Source organism: Nuphar pumila, chromosome 14, assembly GCF_984573655.1.
Source record: "Nuphar pumila chromosome 14, dmNupPumi1.hap1.1, whole genome shotgun sequence".
Lineage (NCBI taxonomy): Eukaryota > Viridiplantae > Streptophyta > Magnoliopsida > Nymphaeales > Nymphaeaceae > Nuphar > Nuphar pumila.
The window spans coordinates 83147658-83172805 of record NC_143262.1 but is presented as its reverse complement, the minus strand read 5'-3'; the positions used below and the strand labels follow the sequence as shown (position 1 = coordinate 83172805).

Here is a 25148-nt window from a genome sequence, read left to right as displayed (position 1 = left end):
GTACAAGACTTCGAGGACTTGTGTTTGGTGTCGAGCGGGAAGCGGCTCGTGGGTCCCCGTCCTCGGAGTTAGGGACCAGGACTACCTATGTGTCCTAGGTGGTAGTTTCACATCTTCTGCAGAGGTTAGGGATGCATCCTGTCTTGAGTTGGGCCCTTGTGAGATTCTCTCGGCTGTTGGTCGCTCCCTTGGGGATTCAGTCTCCGTTAGAATGTTCGGGTTAATAAATTACCTAAAATAATATACCCCCGAACATTCTCTTCTGAGATGGTCACCTGTGCCCGTGTGTACCCACGGGATAAAATAATTAAACATCATTTTAGAAGAGATAGGCGTCACAACTAGTGGAGATACTAGAGAGATATATGGACGTGGTATTTCATATGCTTTATATTATCAACTTGTAAATTAGTAAAATTCTTAACTTGGTTGATACAAGGTAATTAAATTGTTATAGGAAAGTGTATATGTTATTACATTGACTGTGGCATACCTCACCTGCTTATCAAAGTTGCATATTTGTTATTGTTATATAACTACTCACATGCTCATGTACATGAATTTAGATCTTTGTTACATAGTGCTTACCTGTCTTGATATACACTAAAGATCAACCATGACACTCATACAACACACTCGATTCACGATATACTTGCACTATCAGTACAGAATTCCTGCTTAGACGTGGTAGTCTAATTCTTATTTTATTTTAACATTTTCAGGTCCTGGGTAGTCACCACAAGCGGTTACAAGAGAGGTTTCGACATCTGTTTGATCTACTGGTTCCCTGGCCAACTTGTAACTGATATGTCATCAGGAATTCATTCTTTGTAAATATATTTTTGTAAAGTTCATGAACTGAAGTGAAATAAAGGATGTGTCGATTGTTTGAAGATCTTTTTACCTGTATCGCTCCATTCATTTAACCATGAGTTATAAAATGATTCCGCTGTATAAAAAAAAAATTCCAGTGTTTCTGGTTTAAGTTTTTGGAGCGTTAGATCACATAGAATCAGAAAAAATAAAAATAAATAAATAAACATGGACAATGAGTTTCAACAAAAATATATATATATGCATAATGAATATATCAGGTATGTTCAGATTCATATGTAAAGTATGTGCAGATCGACACATACATGTACAGATTTACACATGTCAAGTGTTCGAATTTATACATGTTTAATATTTAGATTTTTGACATGACAAATAATCGAATATATGCACGTTGAATGTGCAGATTTATGAATGTTAAAAAAATTCAGATTTGTGTGTTACCCATCTCCAAATTATGTATGCTTAAGTGTGATTGGACTGTCATGCAGGTTGTCATGTGACCAATATGCAAGTATTCATATAAACTGTTAGGCATGCATCTAGGTAAAAATGTGATAGAAAAATATCATGTATGCTGTCATGATTGGACTGAACATGTATGCGTTTGTTGTTGTCACATGAGCTGTTTACATACTAATAAGTATGTTGTGATCGTGACAGTTTGTGAGCTATTTTGAGTGGTACATCACTGCATCTTTTTATGCAGCATTGTCTGCGGACTAACATTGGTTGGCCGCATGTCTGTACATGAGAAACGTATTGCCAATAGTGTCTTAGTGATGTCCCGTATGCGAGCAGCATGGCTTGGACTCGATGGGTATGTGTTGTAACCTGAGTTTGCTCAAAATGGCAAAAAGAATTGTTGATTTCTCATGCTTGTGAAATGTAATGTGTTGTTTACTAACATATGTATGTAGTGAACATGTGAAATCCTGAAAAGTATATTGTTGTTGCATTGGCATGATCACATGGATGTTTGCATATTGTGCATGAAATGAATCATGAAAATCAAGATGTATTTTGCAATCATGTGATCATATGCATTTAGGAAATGGTTATACATGTACATTCTCATTATGAATTTTGAGTATGGTGCATCAGTGGTCAAAAGTGAATCATTGTAGGCCGTATGGGCCTCGAGCAGGTGTTGCTCCATGTTTAGTTATATGCATCGCAAAAATCAATTTGATATTTATTAGATTCTGAATTAATTGCACTGTTTCATATTATAACGGGCTGAGGACCCGAGTTGTGTTTTGCATGTTGATTTGCAAAACGAATTTTGGTGATGAGTTTCGCATGTTGATTTGCAAAACTAATGTTGTGTTTTGCATGCCGATTTACAAAACAAGTATTGTGAAATAATCATTCTTTTGATAAAAAGAGAAAACAGTGTAATTAATATTTTTTCTTGATATCCTTTCTTTAGTGTGAGAATCCTAAACTGTGGTTTGGGAAAACCGTGAGGATACTAAAACTCCGTGTGCGTTTGTGCCCTTGAACCCAACTAGGTGGTTCACCTCCTGGCCACGGTTTTAAGAAAATTTCATCATTTTGTCTGGGGGTGGTGTGTAGACACAGTTGTTGTTGTTGGTATACCAAAGAAAGTAGCATTAGTGGATGTTGATTTCTCTAATGTTCCGACATTAGATGTTAATTTATAATGTTCTGATAGATGATGTTGATTCCTGATATCGATCGAGGACCAAAAGTAAAGCACAGTAATAAAATACAAATTGTGTGTTAAGCTACAATTGGGAACCTAACTTGAACTCAGAAATCTGTTGTGCCCGTTTTTTAGTATCCGCGGGTTTTAATTGAAAGTGAAACTAAAATTGTGTGCATTTAATAGGAACATGCATACAAAAAAAAACTCTGATAATAACTTAATAAGTTATTCATGTATGTGTATTGATTCCATGCATATTTACTGTTCTGCATTAGATCATGCATCTTTACTGCTTTCTTACTTGTGATATATTGTGTTGCATGATTATTGTTCTTAAAATGCATGAATGGTTATTTAAAGTATGAGATAGTTGTTATATTTCCTCTAAAAATGTTGCTTGAAACTAATTTATGTTCTTTTTACTTATTTGAATTATTAGAAAAATGTGTATGCATGATCTATGATAATGACACCCTATATCTTATGTTTTTTACAGCCATTGAGGTCCAGTGATGAGATAAGATGCTTTGGGGAGCTACGAGGACTGTTTGACCGTGCGGACATATGTTTCCTTAGACAGAGTGACTCTATTTAGTTTTATTTGATATTCATTGCTATTGTTCTTAGACTTTCATTAATAATGAATAAAGTTATTTTTTGTGTGGATGATTATGGTGTAAGATCCCTTGTGGTTGTGAATGTAGTTATGATTATAAGACCTCAGGTGTCTGGGTTCGTTTTCGCAATTGTTTAAAAAAAAATCACTTTTCAACGGGTATGAGTTGAGGTCGTTACAACGGTTCGGGTTTGGTTCAAGCCCAGGTGGAACTAGACTTGGACCCGATTTTTGGGTATGGTATCGGGTCCGAGCTCGGGTCAAATTTGGTCAACTATAAGAGAAACCATACTCGGACCCTATAAGAACTACATGAACCAGACCCGAAATATACCCCCGATAAAATAATATTTTTATCATTTTTATATAAAAAAATGGTGGGTCTTAATCGTAACTTGAGTAAGGCCCTAGTGTGGTATAAAATTTCACAAACTATACCTGGATCCATGCATTAATCGTACCTTCGAATCCAAACCCGAGTCTTAATCAGGTCCTTATTTATCACCATACTTGAACCCTATAGTGTTTGGTCTGGGTCGGGTATGGGTAAATACAACCCATTGACACCCCTAGCTCCAAGCACTATGCTAGAAAATAGACTAAACAAGTATGTAGGTCAAGTACACCATGCCAAACTGTAATATCATGTATTCTCACACTTATTTAAATTTGAGATTTTCGAAAATTTGGCTAAGTATACAAAAAACATCATTTGATTCTCGATTTTAGGCTGATGCTTTAGAGTCTGGGCTTGGCCCAGGTCTCACTGCCAAGAACTAAACGAGCCACTTAAAACGTGAAGAAGGGTTTTATTTCTTACCTATAAATTCAAGCGAAATTCGAGTGAAATTCAGGTTATTTTTAGGCGAATTTCGAAAGCGAAATTCGAGTTATATATCGTTGGATGCGTCTCGAAATTCTGAGCGTAACAATATTTTATTTTCCTATATTCGAGCTATGGTTGGCCTGAAAATTCAACAACAACAACAACAACTACGCCTTCATCCCAAAACAATTGGGGTCAGCGATATGAACCAAAAAGAAATTCATTTTGGGTCTTCCACATGAATCCTTTTCCTCCAATCATTTCTATCCAACGCCATGTCCTCGGTGAGGTTCAAAGCATTCATATCCTTTCCTATCATCTCCATCCAAGTCTTCCTAGGCCTACCCCGACCTCTTTTAACTAATATATTTTCCCATTTCTCCAACCTTCTAACTGGAGCATCATTAGGCCTTCGCCGAATATGTCCAAACCACCGTAAACGATTCTCTCGCATCTTATTTTCAATGGGTGCAACACCTACCTTCTTACGTATCTCTTCGTTCCGAATCTTATCTTTTATTGTATTTCCACACATCCATCTAAGCATCCGCATCTCAGCTACACTCATTTTTTGAATATGATGTCTCTTGGCAGCCCAACATTCCGTACCATATAGTAAAGCGGGTCTAATAGTCGTCCTATAAAACTTTCCCTTCAACCGCAATGGCATTCTACGATCGCACAGCACTCCAGTAGCACTTTTCCATTTCATCCACCCAACCTTTATCCTATGATTTACATCTCTATCAATTTCTCCATACTTTTGAATGATGGATCCCAAATATTTGAAATAATCATTCACCGGTATATCTTGCTCACCAAGCTTCACTACACTCTCATCACTACTTCGTTGCTTACTAAACCGACATTCCATATATTCAGTCTTACTCTTACTCAACTTAAAACCTCTAGCTTCCAATGTCTGTCTCCATAATTCTAACTTAGCATTAACCCCAGCTCTAGACTCATCAATCAAAACAATATCATCAGCAAACAACATACACCACGGTACATTTTCTTGAATTGATCTCGTAAGTTCATCCATCACTATCGCAAATAGGAAAGGGCTTAAAGCAGATCCTTGATGTAACCCAACCGTTATCGGAAAATTGGTTGTCACCCCTCCACAAGTGCGGACATTGGTTACTACTCCTTCATACATATCTTTAATTATACTAATGTACTTGAGAGAAACACCTTTCTTCATCATTGTCCACCAGAGAACGTCCCTAGGTACTCTATCGTATGCCTTCTCTAAATCAATAAAAACCATATGCAAATCTTTGTTCATCTCTCTATATCTTTCAATAAGTTGTCTAAGAAGATGTATAGCTTCCATAGTTGATCTTCCAGGCATAAAACCAAATTGATTCTCCGATATCATGACAACCTTCCTCAACCTAGACTCAATCACCCTCTCCCAAAGTTTCATAGTATGACTCATGAGTTTTATACCACGATAGTTTGTGCAATCTTGTATATCACCCTTATTCTTATATAAAGGCACCAAAGTACTCTTCCTCCACTCATTAGGCATCTTATTTGTTCGCCAAATCAAGTTAAAAAGATTTGTCAACCATTCTAAACCTTTCTCTCCCAAGCATTTCCAAGCCTCGATAGGTATACCATCTGGGCCAACTGCCCTTCTTGATTTCATTTTCTTCAAAGCCTCTGCAATTTCTTTCTTTTGAATCTTGCGCATGAAGTCACGATTTATCTCATGAAAAGGAATGGAGAAGTCTCCAAGATCTTGAGCATGACTATCATTAAATAGCTTATCAAAATAATCTTTCCATCTCTCCTTAATCTCCTCATCTTTGACTAAAACCTTTTGCGTTTCATCTTTGATACATCTAACCATACCCAAATCCTTCGATTTCCTATCTCTCATCTTTGCAAGCCTATAAATATCCTTCTCGCCTTCTTTGGTATCCAACTTGTCATAAACCTCCTTATATACCTTAGCCCTCGCGTTTCGAACAACTTTTTTAGCTTCCTTCTTTGCTATCATATACTTCTCCAAATTCTCATTATCACGACTCTTACTTAGATTTCTATAACACTCTCTTTTAACCTTAATAGCTAATTTGACATCCTCGTTCCACCATGATGTATCCTTACCTAGTGGTGCACCGCCTTTAGACTCACCCAATACCTCCTTAGCTACTTTTCTCATACCACCCGCTATCTTATTCCACATTGATTCTGAATCCTCCTCGAGACACCAATCAACTTCCTTAACTACCTGCTCTACAAACATTCCTTGTTTAGCTCCTTTCAGTGCCCACCACTTAATTCTAGGATCTATCCTATGTCTATCCCTTTTGCGGCATTGTCTAATTCTAAGATCTAAAATTAAGACTCTATGTTGTGTAGCTATACTTTCTCCTGGTATAACCTTACAATCGATGCAACAACCCCTATCTCTCTTTCTAAGTAGGAAAAAATCTATTTGACTCGTATTAACCCCACTTTTAAATGTTACTATGTGAGACTCCCTCTTCCTAAACCAAGTGTTTGCTAAGATCATATCATAGGACAAACAAAAATCTAAAATCCTTTCTCCACTTTCATTTCTTTCTCCTATACCATAGCCTCCATGGATATTCTCAAATCCATCCCTACTAATGCCTACATGTCCATTAAGGTCACCGCCGATGAAAAGCTTTTCTCCATAAGATGTCTCTTGTACTACTCCATCTAAATCTTCCCAAAATTGATGCTTAATGGAATCATCTAAACCTACTTGAGGTGCATAAACACTAATAATATTAATAATATCCGTACCTAATACTAATTTAATAAGTAAAATTCTATCACCCTTCCTACGGACCTCAACTACATTATCTGTAAACTGATGACTCATAACAATCCCTACTCCATTCCTATTCCTATTTATTCCTGTATACCAAATCTTATATCCCCAAGGTTCTATCACTTTAGCTTTCTCACCTACCCATTTGGTCTCTTGAAGACATAAAATATCAATCTTTCTCCTACACATAACATCTACTAACTCTACCAACTTACCAGTTAAAGACCCTATGTTCCAAGTGGTTGGCCTGAAAATTCCATTTTTCAAAAATTGAGCAATTTGTCGGTTCGGATTAAGATTTGGATCGGACCGGATATGATGGATTTGATCCAAATTAATATGGATTTGGACTCTATCCAAGACCCATATTAATCTGGATTTGTTCCAGCCCAAGACCCATTTGTATTTTTGAGATAGATTTGGATCTCGGATCCGGATCCAAATCCATCCCCAACGATTTTTCCAACTTTAAATTCATTAGAAACCTTTAAATTTGAGTTAATTAATGTTACGAAGCCTTCCAAGTTAATTTGGTAAATTTTTGGAAGCTTCTGAAATTTTATTTATTATTTAATATTAAACAATTAATTAATTAATTAATTTAATTCTGAAAATTTAATTTGACAATTGTTTAGGACTCTAAGTAGAGCCCTTAAACCCATATAAAATCACTTTAGAGGTGTTCTTGTTTAATAATATAATTTTTGGAAACTTCTAGGTATTTATTTATTTATAAATAATAAATAAATAATTATTTAATTTTGAGATTATTTTTTTAGAGTATTTAGGACTCTTAGTAGAGCCCTTAAACACACCCAGAAGCATCTAAGAAGGTTTTAGAAAGCCTAATGAAATAAAACTTTGAAAAAGTCAATTTTGAGAGTTTCAAAATTTTTGGAACACTAAGAGAGAAGAGAGTTCCAACTGGGGGCTGCACTCTCTTCTCCAGGCCATCTAAAGCTCCATAAATAAGTCAAAAAAAAAGGAAGAGTTTAGTTTGTTGGGTAGGTATAAAAAAAAGAACTGAAACTAAACTTTCAGTTTAGTTTGTTGGGCTGGCTGGCAGCCCAGTCGAGTGGTGCTCGGCTGGCTGTCAGGCCCTGGCAGGGTGCACACAGGCTCGGCCTGGGCATGTGTAGTGGCTGCCAGGCCCAGCCGGCTGGGTAGGAGTCGGATCCCAGCTGACTCAGTCGATGCTGGAGTTTTAAAAAAAAATGGAAACAGTATGTATGATTTTTCTTGATGCACGTAAATTTTCAAACTTGCTTATGATAATAGCATTGTTCTTATGCATGTTAAGCATGAAGTTTCTACCTGTTGACTTAAGTATGCCATGTTTAATTCAAAGTAATATGGCAAAGTTGTTTCATGTGCATACTTGAATGGATTATGCTTATAAACGCATGAGTGTTCACATATTTGATTCGTGAACGAGGGCATGCATTTGACATGAATATGTGCATTGAAAGAAAGCATGCATTTGATATAAACATGTGAATTAAATGAAAGCATGTAATTAACATGATTATGTGAACTCATGTGCATGCATGTGAATATTATTGTTTCATGCACATCTCTAGAACTTACATATATGAATGTGCATTGAGAAGCATTCGAAAGTAATGCATAATGGCATGTTATTCACGATTTTTGCATATGAATGCATCGATGATTAAAATGGATCATCATAGGTTGTGCGAGCCTTGAGCATGTGTTGCTTTTTGCATGAGATGTTATGCATTGCAAAAATTAAATGTGATATTATTGTTTTAATTGCATTGTTCTATGTTGCCACGGGTTGTGGTCCCGTGAAGAGCTTCGCATGTTGATTTGTGAGCTTGTATTATTAATTATGCATGTTGAATTGCAAATTAAAAGAGATGAATTAATAACAAGATAAAAGAAATTAAAGAACAGTGTAATCTACGTTTTCTTGATATCCCTTCTATAGTGTGGGAATCTTTAACATTGCGGTTTTGGGGAACCGTGAGGATATTAAAACTCTATGTGTGGTTGTTGCCCCTGAACCCGATATTGAGGTTCTTCTCCTGACCACGGTTTTAGGGAGAATCTGCAACTTTGTCTGGGGGTGGTGTGTAAACACAGTTGTTGTTTTGGTATACCAAGAAAGTAGTACTTGTGGATTTGGATGTTTCTATTGTCTCCGACATTAGATTTGGATGTCTAATGTTTTGAAGGTTGTTTCGGTCGAGGGCTAAGTTTGAAACTCAGTAATAAACTACAAATTGTGTGCTAAGCTACCCTAGAAACCTAACTTGACCTCGGAGATTTTACCCGTTTAGAATATCTGCGGGCAACGGTAATTAAAAAGAGGAACTTAAATTGTGTGCATTTAATAGGGACATGCATATGAAAAAAAAAAACTCTGATGAAGATAATAATTTATTCATGCATTGCACTAAAATCATGCATATTCCTGCTATGCATTAGATCATGCATATTTACTTGTTTTCTTAATTGTGATATATTGGTGAATGCATGATGTTTGTTCTCTAATGCATGTTAAATGTCTTTATTGCTTAACTTGTGATCTCTGTTGTTTATTAAATTATTCACTCATGCTTAATAATTGTTCCCTATTACATGAATAGTTAATTGAGTTATGAATTTGTCTTAATTGCATCTCTCTAAAATATTATATGAATCTTATTTAGGGGTGGAAATTTCTGACACGACCCGCCAACCCGCTTCTTAGCCGAGTTCGGGTTTGGCTTAAACGGGTTCGTGTCGTAAACAGATCGACCTGCCTAACCCGTTTATTAAACTGGTCGGGTTCGTGTTAGGGGGTATGCCAACTCGTTTAACCCGTATATTATGTATTTGCTTCCCTCTCCCTCCCTCTTCCTCCTTCCTCTTCACCTCGGTCGTCCATCGATGGCCTCCGCCTCGTCCTCTCCTGATCTCTCCTCCCTCCTCGCCTCCGTCTCCAGAAACCCTAAGTCATTGTCGTCGTCGCCCAGGTCACGCTCCGCGTTGCTCTAGGTCGGGAAGCGCCTCGGGGCCTTAGGCCCTCGCCGGGCCTCCGTCGGATGGCGCGGGCGCAGGATCGGCCCCGCCTGTGCAATGGATGTGTCTATCTCCGAACAGCAGGGCGACGAGCCGTCGTCTGGCGTCGGTGACGGCCGGAAGTGGATTCCGGTGGTTCCGCTTGCTGCGCTGCCCAAGGGGTAGAGGAGGGTCATCATCCAGAACGGGGAAACAATCATGTTCATGTGGTACAAGGACGAGATCTTCGCGATTGAGAATCGGTCGCCAGCCGAGGGCACCTACAGCGAGCGAGGGCCTCCTCAATGCGAAGCTCACGCAGGTTTGTTACCCGTTTACCCGAACCCGACCCGCCAACCCGTTTACCCGACCCGACCCGTTTATTAAACGGGTTAACCGTGTCGGGTCGGGTTACCCGTTTAATAAATGAGTCGGGTTCGTGTTTGCCACAGCCGACCCGTTTAATAAACGGGTCGGGTTCGTGTTGAGGTATGCTGACCCGCCAACCCGTCTACACGACCCGCCAACCCGACCCGATTGTCACCCCTAATCTTATGTTCTTTGTACTTATTTGTTTTATTAGAGGGATTCGTACACAGAATTCTTTGGATTCTGACACCCCTACTTTTGTGTTTTTCGCAGTCTCAGATGCTTAGTGAGGCGACTTGCTTTGAGAGGAGCTACGAGGAGACTACACGACTGCTTGACAGATTCTTTTGAACAGTGTGGCTCTTCCTTTTGCTTTATTTACATTTTATTTGCTTATGTCTCATATTACATGCACTTTAATAAATAAAGTTTGGTTTGATTTGGTTTGAAAGATGAGTATAAGATCCCTTGTAGTGGTGGTTGTATTTAACTGTAAGAGCCCCGAGTTTCTGGGAATGTTTCCGCAATTGATTTAAAAAAAAAATGTCACTTTTTCATGGGTACGAGTTGGGATCGTTACACTGACCATCCAAGGAACCCAACAAGCCAAACTAAAACTGGGTACGAAAAACACTACGATTCCCAAAAAGGAAAAAAAAACGTATGCAAGCTGCCAATACACAATTAAGTATTGGAGGTGTGACCCGATGCATGATAATAAGAATGCCATAATTGATAAATTATAAAAGTGAGACGCCAAAGCAAAGCATGCTTCAAACATTTCCAAGAAATGCATGAGTGATTATCATCATGATAATATGAGTGATACTCATGATAATATGGTATATTCATCCTGACTTTGTCCCAAAAGTTTTAAAACTTTTAAAAGTTGAAAATTTTCCCTTTTTTCCTTTTTTCCTTAAACATTAAAAGAACTCTTTGAGAAATTCTCACATAAAAAATTTTACATATAAAAATTATCTTCTGCTTGTGTGACGTGAAAATCAAATTGGTAGAGAGAGAGGGAAAGAGAGAGAGAGCAGCTTATCATATGAAAAACTTCTCAATCTCCAGAGATGGAGAAATTTTTCATATGAAAAACTTAGATTTTAGAAAATTTTCATGTGAAATTTTTTCATTTGTTTGGAATCACTGAAAAACCTGCATCTTTTTCTTTTCTACTCATACGTTTCCTATCAATTCATTTTTCCACTTTCAAACATGACCTAAAAGTCTTTGAAGATATACTAGAAACAATATTGTGAGCTAGGTTTGACCACGTGACATTCTGTCCATTCTACAGATCAGAAAAGCATTACAACCTAGTCTTGACGTGACTTGGAAGGTCATATTGATCATGCTCTTCAACAAAAGGCTCTCTTTCCATGAGAAATCATCCTCATGTGCATTTTCCACCACAATTCCAATGTTTGCCTCCATGCTATTTTACGTATTCCACTTGTATGTGCTCAACCTTATGTTCCTGAATCAGTTTTGTTCCCTATTCCTCTTCCTTCATCCCCACCCACATCCACATGTTTCATGTGTCACTAACATCTTAATGCACCGACAAACCCCTGCTTTAACTGTTCACAGAATGCTCCTCTCTTCTTTTTTATAATCCAAAGAAACCACACCCAGCAAGAAGACCTGGTCGCACTGGCTCAGCCTGCCATACCTATGGTTGTTGTACTGGTGGCGTAAAACTCCAAGGCTAGGACCCCTGGCCCCGGCGCCTATTGCGCAGAAGGAAGACGCCCATGGGAATCGAACCTTGACAGCATGTCTAGCAGCCAAGGTGCTCCTCTTAACACTGAACGCTTTAATTAGGCACAGGTTCTACCAGGCAATCTTATATATTCATTTTTTACTGGCCAGAATTGGTTCAGTGCGTAGACTAGTCATGCCTCAACATTCAAAGAAAAGTCAAGTCCTGGATATGCAATTTAACCCAAAAACAAAATAATGCAGCTCAATCCAAGGACTAAACTTATGAATTGATATTATCAATCTACGATCTAAAAAGGAATACAACCTCATGAGCCAAACCTGTTATAGACAGGGAGCCAACGAAACACTATAAGACCAAATCCGAGTAATTTTCATTGATAAGTGAATATTTATGTACCATTCAGTGAAAGACGCTTTAACAAGCCATAACGTCCATCTTCACAATCACAACCAAGAACATTGAACAACCCTTACATGTCCAATGAAAATTTCCTATTGCACTCCCTCTATTGGGTTAGTTAACAGAAGCAGAGAGAAGGTTTGAAGCAGTATCATACCGTGATATTTATGAAGAATCATGAAAATATTGCGAGAAATCGCCTAAAGTTTTAAATGGCAATTTCTCGCGATATTTTCAAAATATCACGATTTTTTTTGTAAAAACATAAATATCATGTTTTAAACACGATATTTATGATTTTAATGGCTATTTATCATGAAAAAACATTGTGTTTTATTTGTAAATATATTTTGTGTATTTCTTCATAAAATTTTATTTATTAAAAAAATTAATCTGTTTATTATTGCTAATATTCTGCCAAAAAACGGAGTTTTTTCGAACATTTTCTATTTCTTGCAAGTTTTTGGATGCCAATATTTTTCCGTTTTAAACTTTTGTCACCATGGTTTGAAGAAGACACATGCATGGACACAATGCACACACTTTGTGCATGTGTGGTGCATGCACACACAAAGACACAAGTACATACATATTTGTATCTACATACATAAATAGATATACACACAAAAATATATACATACATGCATGATGTATGCATGTGTGTATTGTTAAGATTAATGTAATATAAGTATATATATATATATATATATATATTATAATAATATATATTATATATATTATAAATATATAATATATATGGGAGTCAAGTCAAACTAGCCTTGACTTGCTCCCAACAGCTAGAACTCTAGCCATTGGGAGCTAGTCAAACTAGCTTGACTAACTCCCAACGGCTAGAGTTCTAGTCGTTAAGAGCAAGTCAAAAGCTCTCTTCCCCTCTTTGTCACTTCTTCTCTCCTTCTCTTCTCTACCTTTCTCTATAAATATGGGTGGGTGGGTGCCTTTGTAAAAGTGAGAGTGATGGGTAGTATTAGGGTTGTGTATTATTTTTTTTTCTGAGTGCATTGTAGCGAGGTTGAATGTAAGTTTATTTTGTATTTCTTTTAATGTCCATTATGAATAAATTTTTTTATTTACATTTTGATATGTGTCTTTTAATTCTTAAGTTTGTTGTTTAAATGTATAATGTTTTGAGTCTTGGAGATCATCATGGAGTGCATTGGAATCCGCACCATTACTTGACATGGTTTCAGAGCAAAGCATCGGGGTCTTGAAAAGGATTCATATTAATAAATGAAATGTATTCAAAGATTTCGCATTCCGGTATGTATATTTGGCTTCTTGTTTCTTATATGTAGGGTAAGCTTTAAAAAAAAATTATGTTAAAATATATATATATATATATATATTGTGAAGTATGTGGAAATTGTGGTGTTTTCATATATATCTTAGATTATGAATATATGTAGTGAAAAACTATATTTTGCATATGATTTTATACACTCATTTCATTTGAACAAAAATAATTTTTTATATATATCGTGCCTTATTGTGTATTCTCTTGTGGGATCTGTGATCATGTTCTTTTAGAACACCTTTGTAGTTATCCTCTCAAGTTGAATATGTGGCTTCTTATAATATCATGTGTTTTGAAAAATACTTAAGTTTATATTCCTAAACATATGTATGGACTATCTTTGAAATTTTTTAATATATTATGATGTGATCTGCATAATCTTTATGGCGATCTATTTCTAATGAGGCCTTTTTTAATATGTTATTTCATATATATTTGAGCAATATTGCTCTATTAAGTAAAGATTATTTTCAAATGACACGTGTTGGTTTAAGATTTTTTTTTTTGGTATATGCCTTAATTATTGAAAGGCATAAGCATGACTTGTTATCATATAAAAAATGTGTTTATCTTTTATGATTTCTCTCTCGTGTATTAATATTCTACATCATGCTTATTAAAAAATATTACATTATGAGAAAAATCTCTTGTTTAGTATGATCATATATATGTGGATATATGTAGATCTATATAGCTCTTTGGGAATCTTCATTTAATTTTCTTCAATTGCTTCACAATAGACTTATGATTTAGCTAATACTTCTTAGTCATATTTGTTCTTGTCTCTTTAATGAGATTTATTGATCTTTTCTATGTGATATGCTTAGTGCACTTGGTTCTCATTGGTGGATTTATGATCTTTTGAAGGATTCTCAAACTTCATAATTCTACCACCCGTATGAAGACTATTTATATTGGGCATAATTCGTTATTTGCTTATTCAAGATTGTGAAAATTGTCATGAGACATCTTGTATTGCATATAATTGCATCCATTGACATATTGTTGTGCATATGATTGCACTAATTTTTATACTAAGGTTTTTACCTAACTTTTTTTTATTTGATTTGAAAGTTGTCTTTTCAAATCGGAATTGATATGAACTCACCTATTTGGAAATTGAATTATGTGAGTATGTATTATCTTTTTATGGCATTTTGATTTGTCTATCACAAAATTTTATATGATGCATCATCTCTCTTGGCCTTGTTGTTGGGTCAGGGTTAGCCGTTGAGGTGAGTTGTGTGTGCACCTCATGTCATCTTATCAGTCTAGATTTTCAAAGGTTATGAGTGACGTGTTGTCACACGTCCTTGGTCTGATTGATGGTTGATTGGCCTCTGAACTCATTATTGTTGGAATTTCGAACTAGTCGTTGAGGTGAGTTATGTATGCACCTTAAATTATCTTATCAATCTGTAATTATTAAAGTTTATGTGTGTCGTGTTGACACCAGTCTTGGATCTGATTGATAGTTGCTTGGTCTCTGAATCCATATATGCCTTTGTTGATTGAGAGATATTTGTTGGGGTGAGTTGTGTGCACCTTGTTTTATGTCAGTTTAGACTGTCAACTTATGGTTTGGCTCTAACTCATACTTGTTTGATCTCTGGATCCGAGTGTGGTGTTTCACTCATTTGTTGTATGGCCACTATTATTATGAATGCTTATAACTCTGTTTATCTGTGATGATTATCTGTTTTTTAAACCATAGTATCGTGAAAGATGATTACAATTGATATTCTTATTAATGACATCAGTGTGTTTTTATTACAAGCCCTCTTACCTCGAGTGTCTTCTCTTTTTTATACCTCTTATCTAAGTGTTATTATATGTAGACAAGAGATGTTTGTTCACACCTTAGTGTGTGTTTTTAGCCCTTTGTTGATTATACTCTTGATCTAGTCGTTGATACACTTAAGTTTTTAGTGTCATTATATATAGACAAGAGGTATTTATTCACACATTCGTGTGTGTTTTTAGCCTTTTGTTGGCATTGAGATTATACCCTTAATCTAGTCGTTGATACACTATGAGGAATTGTTGTTGAAATACTTTCATGCATTTTGCATTATGCTTTAGTTGCATGAGTTATTCCATGATTGATTATTTTGCATAATTTGTATAAGTTTATACTCTTTCAAGCATATATTCATTAAAGAACATATTTTTTACTTGTTTGTGTTGCCCTTTGTGTTGTCCTATAGTGAACTTGCGCTTTTGCACTTTTGTGCTTATATTACATCTTTATGCCTTTGTATTGTCTACTCTTGGACTTGTAAGTGCTTTTGCACCTTGTTTTTGTAATTTTACATATTTTATTATATGCTTTTCTAAGCATTTCATTAGTAAAATTTTGTGTGTATGCCCATAGTGGCTATTGTGTGCATTTGATTACTCTTGAGTGCTTGGGCACTTCTATTATATTTGTGTGAATCCTCAATGGGATTCCTTTATTTTTGTTTATTTTCAAGCATGTGTTCTTGAAAGATTGTTTATTGGTTCATATGTGACTTCTTCATTGGTTTTAAATTATTGCATAGTTCATTCATATATGCATTAGTTGATAGTTTAAATATTGCTTCTAATTGATCCATGCTTATTTATATCTTTTGTTGTATAAAGATGATTTGTTATTGACTTATTCCTTCGTAGTATTAATAATGATAAAAATCTATGATTGTTATACATTAATGTTTTTTTGTGATAAATATATATGTGCATGATTTTCATGTTTGCATCTCTCTTACTATTATTCTATTATAGTTGAGTTTATCAATGACTATCATGTTTGTAGTTAAGGACGGTTCAAAATTCTTACTTTAAATGATTTTGAAAAAATGTTAAATTGACTTATTTTGAAAGTATCTTATGTTTTTGTGCTTGGCCATCCTCTCTTCATAATAGAATATATATATATATATATAAGTATAATTATTTCTTATTAGATTGCTTTTGTTTTTGCTCTCTTTACTGGTTCTTCAAGTATTGGTGGTATGAATGATTCTAAAGACATTTCAAGAATATCAAGGATTGATGATACTAAAGATTCTTTATGTAATAGAGCATATGATTGAGCACCCCTTGAAGAGGCACCAAATGGAAAAACTTGATGAAGTCTATGAAAACATCTTGTGTAATTTCAAACTTACAAGTTTGAGGAGAGGTGTTAAGATTAATGTAATATAAGTATATATATATTGTTTAATATATATAATATAATAATATATTATATATATGGGAGTCAACTCAAACTAGCCTTGACTTGCTCCTAACGACTAGAACTCTAGCCGTTGGGAGCTAGTCAAACTAGCTTGACTAACTCCCAATGGCTAGAATTCTAGCCTTTGGGAGCTCTCTTTCCCTCTTTTTAACTTCTCTCTTCCTCTTCTCTAGCTTTCTCTATAAATATAGGTGGGTAGGTGCCTTTATAAAGATGAGAGAGTGATGGTTAGTATTAGGGTTGTGTATTATTTTTTTTTCTTTGAGTGCATTGTAGTGAAGCTTGAATGTAATTTTATTTTGTATTTTTTTAATATCCATTATGAATAAAATTATTTATTTACATTTTGATGTGTCTTTTAATTCTTAAGTTTGTTGTTTAAATGTATAATGTTTTGAGGCTTGGAGATCATCATGGAGTGCATTGGAATCCGCACTATTTCCTGACATGTGTATCATTGTACTATGTTTTTAAACATTTTTTTTCATGTAAGATGAAAACTAAAACATTACAATAAACTAAAAGAAAAAAATCCAAAAACAATTATCAAGATAACACTACAAATTTATCACCAAAAAAGAGTAAGCATAACTACATTTTCGAAAAACTTTAGAAAAAACAATTTTTAAGGGGTTTAAAGTGTGAATAAAAATTTCAAAGGGATTTGGCGTAGTGGGGGGGTGGGGGAGCTAGGCCGCTAGAGAGGTGCTTGAGGTTCCATTTCCATGGGTGTGTCACCCCATTAATTAGCCGAAGCAAGGCAACTCCCTAGGGGCGACGGGTGCACCACTGAGTTCTATGCTACTGGGACAACGACCATACGTACGACAGGCTAAGTCCAATGCGACTAGGTCTCCATCTCAGGGGTGGTTTCTCCCTGTCATAAATAAAAAAATTATTTATTTATTTTTAAAAAATGATACAGCCAATAAATTTTCAATTGATTTGCCACAAAAAATAATTCAAAGATTTTTTTAAACAATTGTGAAGTATTGAAATTCATACCATATTAAATTATTTTGAAAAAAGAAGGGATCAAAAGTTTTTGAAAAATACATGTCATTGTTTATTAATTGTAATGATATCTTGACAAAAATCATCCATAGAAAGTTGAGTATTATGGAGTATTTTGCATGAACCCCAAATAGATTAATGTAAAGTGTTGGGTTTGGGATTTTCCAAAACCAGAGTCATTCTCGACACCAAATGATGTCTTTATGCTATTTGATGCCAAGGGGTCAACTAAGATAGCTGGATTTTTAAGTTGCACTAGCATAACCAAGGAATCTCAGGTTCGAACCCCACAGGAGTTAACCCCCAGCTCAACTATATATATATATCAGAGGCACATTTCGTTACTTAGACTTATCAATTTTGGGTTTCACCAACGGAAGGTTTAAAAGAAAGATGGAAGGAAGAAGAAAAGAACAAGGATAAAGGAAGAAAACAGTGAAGGGAAAGAAGAAGAGAAGAGGAGAAAGAATGAAAGAAAAACATAAAAGGAAGCAAGAAAGAAGAGAAGAGAAAGAATAAGGGACAAAAAAAAGAAACAAAAAGTTGATTTTCCAAAAGGTTTACAACTTTTTTATTTTTTTCATTTTTATTCTTATGTATAAAAATACCTAAGATATTCTTGAGGGAAACAACTTATGCTTATGTTGAGAAAATTCCTTGGCTATTATCAGGAGGCATATATTTGTGACCACACAAAAGAAAGTTGTGCTAGGAATTTGACAAACAAAATAGATGAAATCAAATAAAGCACCACGGAAATATGCCAAGTATAAGAAACTTGAGACACCCTATGGACCTACATGGAGAAATAGTGAAGTTAAGTGCTATCTTTGGATAAAAAAATACCCCTTACAGATCAATTTCCCGAGGAGATAAAAAGAAAGCCCCAAAATAAGTTGTGTTTAACACAAATAACCAAGCATGAAACCAATGTATCAGCAATGAACAGGGGAAACTATCCAATATCATCAAGAGTACAATTAACTTTTTTCCTTAACAAGTTGAACTAGACCCATAATGTTCCTCTACTGTCATCAGTTGAATAGAAGAGCGTAAATTAAATTCATAAACTATGTCACAGAGACCCTTAGCATGCATAGCCCGTATCTGTGAGAAATCAGATGTGGGAGTCACCTTACTATCGTAGCAAGAGATAGAGAGAGAGGTAAGAGGGAAGAGAGAAAAAAATGTTGGGCGTGATGTCTTCTCCCCTTTCCATTGATATTTATATGTTGTACGAGTGGTACAATACAGTACAATAGTACAATACAGTACAGTATGCTGTACAAGTGGTACAATACAGTACAGTATGCTGTACAAGTGGTACAATACAGTACAGAAATATATTCATTTACATATACATATTTAACAGCCTCCCTCAAGTTGAGGATGATCTTCAATCATGCTCAATTTGCCCTTAAGTAACCAAAATTGATGACTAACCAATCCTTTGGTGAAGATGTCTGCTACTTGGTCTTCTGATCTGACATACGAAGCCTCAATTTCTTCTGTTTCAATCTTTTGTCTAACAAAATGCTGATCAATCTCAATGTGCTTCGTGCGACAATGATGAATAGGGTTAAAAGAAATATTAATGGCACTTTGATTATCACATAAAAGCAGAGAGGAAGAGATAGGTTCATTCAACTCTTGAAGAAGATGCCGTACCCAAGTGACATCAGCTGTCCCTGCTGCCATTGCCCTGTACTCTGCCTCAGTGCTGGATTTAGCAATGGCCTTTTGTTTCTTACTACTCCAAGTGACAATATTTGGGCCAATAAAAACACAATATCCTGAAACCGACCTACGCTCATCAGGGTCCCCACCCCAATCTGCATCACAATATGTAAGTAAACGGTGTCCTGTAGTGAAGCTTTCATCTTTGTGATAGAGCAATCCATCTCCAATAGTCTCTTTCAGATATCTGAGAATACGCTTAATACATTCCATATGACAATCAGTGGGAGCATGCATAAACTGAGATGCTTGATTTACAGCATAAGCAATGTCAGGTCTTGTAAATGTAAGATATTGCAACATACCAACAATGCGGCGATATAAAGTGGAATCATGATATAATTGGCCTTCTTTTGCACTAAACTTATGATTTAAGACAGATGGGGTGCTGAGAGGTTTACAATTAATCATACCAGTGGTGTGAAGAATGTCAAGAGTATACTTGTGTTGACTTAGAGTGAGTCGATCATCTTGTCTATCGACTTCAACTCCCAAGAAGTATCGCAATGGGCCTAAGTCCTTCATCTTGAATTTGGCCATGAGTAAAGACTTGACCAAGGCAATATGTGCATCATCACTCCCAGTGATAATGATGTCATCAACATATATAAGAACCCAAGTAGTAACATGATCATTCTTATACATAAATAAAGAATGATCAAGTATACTCTTAGAAAAGCCATGCTGCTGAATTTCCATGGAGAAACTCTCAAACCAAGACCGAGATGTCTGTTTTAAACCATAAAGAGACCTTCTCAATTTACAAACCCATGTAGCCGCATCATGTTCACTATATCCAGGAGGTTGCTCCATATACACCTCTTCCTTCAAGTCCCCATGTAGGAACGCATTCTTGACATCCAACTGGCTAAGAGACCAACCATGCTGAAGTGCCAAAGTGAGGATCACACGAATGGTGCCAATTTTGACAACAGGGCTAAAAGTTTCCTCATAATCTTGCCCATATTGTTGTGTGAATTCGCGTGCAACAAGGCGAGCTTTATATCTTTCAATGCTACCATCTGGTTTACGCTTGATCTTGTAAACCCATTTGGAACCAACAACATTTCTATCAACAGGTCGAGGAACAATATCCCATGTATGACATTCATGAAGTGCTGTCATTTCTTCGTTCATAGCTTCAACCCAAGCTCGAGAATGGGCTGCCTGATGGAAAGTAGACGGCTCTTTCTCTTTGGCCACATTGGTTAGAAACAACTGAAAGTCAAGAGAAAAATTGTTGTAACTAACCCAACGATGGATAGGATGCCTTTCACGTGTGGATCGTCGAAGAGGGGGAGCCTCGTGAGATGGAGTTGAAGGGGCTCCTCGACGGGCATAAACCAAACCTGAAAACCGTGAAGGTGCATCCTGGATGATGGAGTTGTCTGCTTCAAACTGAATTGGTTCATCAACAACAGGATCTCTGATAGAGTCATATAGCAAAGTATCACAAAGCCATGGATCATAAGTAGTTTGCTCATATACCTGAGAAGTATCACAAGTGCTGAAATGGTCATCATCAAAAACAACATTTCTAGACACCTTAATCTTACCCAAAATAGGATCATAACATCTATATCCTTTATACCCATCGGCATATCCCAGAAATCTGCACTGAACTGCTTTGTCCTGAAACTTGTTACGTAAAGAATGATCCACATGGACATAACAAATGCATCCGAAAGCATGCAAATCATCATAAGAAGGGTGAGAACCGTGAAGCAAATAATAAGGAGACTGATCTCCTAATAATTCCATAGGCAACCTGTTAATGATATGCACTGCAGTGTGAAAGGCCTCAGTCCAAAGAGAGAAAGAAATATCAATATTGTGCATCATACTTAACGCGGTTTCAACAATATGCCGATGCTTACGTTCTGCTACTCCATTCTGTTGTGGAGTGTAAGGACAAGAGGAGTTACGTGTGATGCCATGGTCCTTTAAATATTCACTAAAATCATGAGATATGTATTCTCCACCACCATCACACTGGAAATAAGTGATATTTGAATTGAAAAGGTTCTGAACAAGAGCATGGAATTGTTTGAAAAGTTTGAACACTTCAGATTTAGATTTCATAAAGTAAATCCAAGTGTAACGAGTGAAAGAGTCAAGAAATAACACATAATAACGAGAGCCAGATAGAGATGAAACAGGAGCTGGGCCCCAAACATCAGAGTGAATAATTTCAAATGGCTTGGAAGCTCTTTTATTGATACTTTGAAAGGGAAGTACATGACTCTTGCAGACATTACAACTAGGACACTTATGATCTAATTTGACTTTGGGAATAAAACCCTGAGAAGACAATTTGTCAAGGAACCCTTGACTACAATGACCTAACCGACGATGCCAAGAAACTGGCTTATTACATTGCATAACAGAAGAAGACTGACTCAAATAAGCAGGAAAAGATGGAGACACGGTAGATGACGTCTTCAAAGTCCCGGGGGCTGCTTCGAAGACGTACATGTTTTCGCGTCGTTCACCCTTAGCGAGCATCTTCTTGGTTCGAAGGTCCTTAAGACAAACAGAAGACGGAGTAAATTCCATGGATGAATTTGTTTCATCAACCAATTTAGAAACAGATAAAATGTTTTTCTCAATGGCAGGAGTGAGTAAGACATTTTTCAATGGTAGTGTAGATTGTGACAAAGAGAGAGATGCATTTCCAGTATGAGAAATAGGGTGGTGGGAACCATCTCCCGTGACAATAGTGCCAGTGCCAATATAAGGAACCATGTTGAAAAGTTTACCTGCATCAGAAGTAACATGTGCGGCTGCTCCAGAATCAATATACCAAACTCCATCATCATTCTGACGCAAATTCATGTTGTTAAATGCAGTCATCAGAATTTGTTGCACATCATGTGGCAACCCTGCACTCTGTCCCTGATCAGTACCCTGATGTGCTCGAAAATTTCCCTGCGGCTGCCCCTGAAACTGTCTAACATTCATCTGTCCAGCTCTTGGTCCTGGCCTCCCTGCCTTGTTGCGATTCTGTGGGTTGTGCCAACAATCTGCTTTCACATGGCCACGCTTGTTGCAATGGAAGCAAGTAGGGACACGGGTACCTCTAGTGGCAGGTGGAGCAGTAGGAGTAGGAAGGAGTCCTCCACGGCCCATATGAGCAGCAGGTGGACGAAATGAGGTAGACCCAAATGTAAACATGACAGGATGAGGATCATCAATAAGATGATCTTGAGTCAAACTAACTTCATACTGTAGGAGTTTGGCCTGTAAATCCTCAAAGCATGGAAGTGTAGAGGCAACCTGTAATGCAGTGCAAAACATACGATATTGGGGCCCAAGGCTTCCCAATACCTGCTGAACAACATCTCTGTCAGAAACAGGATATCCAATAGCGGCCAACTGATCAATGATAATTTTGATATCCCCTAGAAATTCAGTAATGGTCTTAGTTCCCTTTCGCATAGATTGGAACTGCCATTTCAGTTGAAGTGCACGTGATTCAGAAACCTGTGAATAAGAGTGAGCAAGATGTCTCCATAGTTCTGCAGCAGTAAAATGGTCAGAGATAGTTTGTAATATACGATCAGATAACGTGGCAGTCAAATAGGCAACCACAGATTGGTCCTTCTGAAACCAAACATCATACGCAGGATTTGGAATAGCAATGCAACTCACCTTCCCATCATTACCAGTTACCTCTTGCGTAATAGTCATAGGTGGGGCGGGTGATCCCCCATCCAGATGCCCGGAAAGACCATGACTTCGGATAAACGGCAGAATTTGGCGTTTCCAAAGTAAGTAGTTATCATGAGTTAATTTGTGAGAAACAAGTTGAGAAAGAAATCCGGGGCTGATTTTAGAATCCATAAGGAAGAAGATCAAAGATGAATCAAACAGCACGACAGAAATTCGTAGGTTGTACGGACAGAACCGTACGGACAGAAATTTTTGAGTTTTGGAAATCACGATTTTTTAGTTAATCGTGCAGAATGTACGATTTATCAACTATATTGCAAGAAATAGATAAGAAATCACAAGAAGTTTGAGAAAAGAGGCACTTTTGAGAAATGAGGGTTCCCAAATTTGGGGAAAACAGAAATTAGGGTTGATAAAATTGGGGATAACAGAATATGTAAGAAGGAAAAGATGCACGATATGAGGAAATGAAGAAACGACGTCGAAATATAGTGATTCAACGGAGAAACAACAGAGAAAAGATGAAACACTTTCCTTGAGAACGCCCAAAAACGCACGTCAAGGTCCTTAGGGGCCTTCCAGATGATCGTGATTACCACGCCCTTGGCTCTGATACCATGTGAGAAATCAGATGTGGGAGTCACCTTACTATCGTAGCAAGAGATAGAGAGAGAGGTAAGAGGGAAGACAGAAAAAAATGTTGGGCGTGATGTCTTCTCCCCTTTCCATTGATATTTATATGTTGTACGAGTGGTACAATACAGTACAATAGTACAATACAGTACAGTATGATGTACAATACAGTACAATAGTACAATACAGTACAGTATGCTGTACAAGTGGTACAATACAGTACAGAAATATATTCATTTACATATACATATTTAACAGTATCAACATGACACAACACGACACACGGACACGATATGACACTTCGACATAGTCAAAACAGTTTCACGCGCAGTCAACATTGTGTCATTAACTTTATCTATTTTCTTTTATGATCTTATTTACTTATTTCATATTGACTCGAGTTGGTTTTCTTTTAAAATTTGTCATCAATTACATTACATTTCAATTTAGTTTCATTATTTGATGTTCATAAATGTAGTGATTTTTTTCCATATAGAAATGGGAGAACCACCCCATAGGGGTGTAAACCTGGGTGCACCCCTTGACCCTAGGGAGCCACCGGCTTTGGCTTATGCAAGGGGAATAACACCCGTGGGAATCAAACCCCGGCAGATCGTCTAACAGCCGAGGCCCATTCCAACTACGCTACCCCCTCAGGTCTGCCACATGTAGTGATTTAAAATTGTTAAAAATGTTGTTTTATACTTAGATATAAATACATCTATGTGTGTGTACAGCTGTGTCCCTGTGTCCTAATTTTTGAAAATTATCTGTGTCCGTGTCCTAATTTTTGAAAATTATTGTATTGTGCTAAGTGTATCCGCATCATTTCCTGCTCCCACATCCGTATCCAAGTGACATAGTTCATAAAGATATCATTATCAGCTCATGATATGGGAAAAGAATGAAAAATGAATCAAACAAAGAATAAAATGTTACCAGTTCTGTGGAATTCAGGAGGGGTATCTGCAAGATTTGTGCTATAACTTTTTCCATCATGGCTATTTTTCATAAGGCTGAAGCATGACAATCGGGGATTACCATCCTATAAAAGAACCAGATTACATTACAAAAAAACTAAATAGAAATGATTTATTTCTTCCAAAATAAAGAATGAAATGATGCTTAAGCAAAAGAATTGATGCCTAATCAAGCTTACAAAATCATGTTCAGATTAAAGTTCTCAAAATGCAGGTCAGCATGAACTTCTACTATTTGCTAACCAAACTAACAGTAAAAGACTAAATTAAAAGTATAACAAGTCTTTTGAAATTATTTTAAGGAA

At 36.5% G+C, this 25148-nt stretch overlaps 1 protein-coding gene across 1 annotated transcript in view; it reads right to left on the bottom strand.

Annotated features, from left to right (window-relative positions):
• Positions 1-25148, bottom strand: part of LOC149817144 (serine/threonine-protein kinase BSK1-like) — a 91804-nt gene that overhangs the window by 46229 nt on the left and 20427 nt on the right. Inside the window, exon 4 of the mRNA XM_089986624.1 lies at positions 24803-24908. Within this exon, the coding sequence (XP_089842750.1) occupies positions 24803-24908 (106 nt within the window). The remainder of the gene's footprint in view (positions 1-24802; positions 24909-25148) is intronic.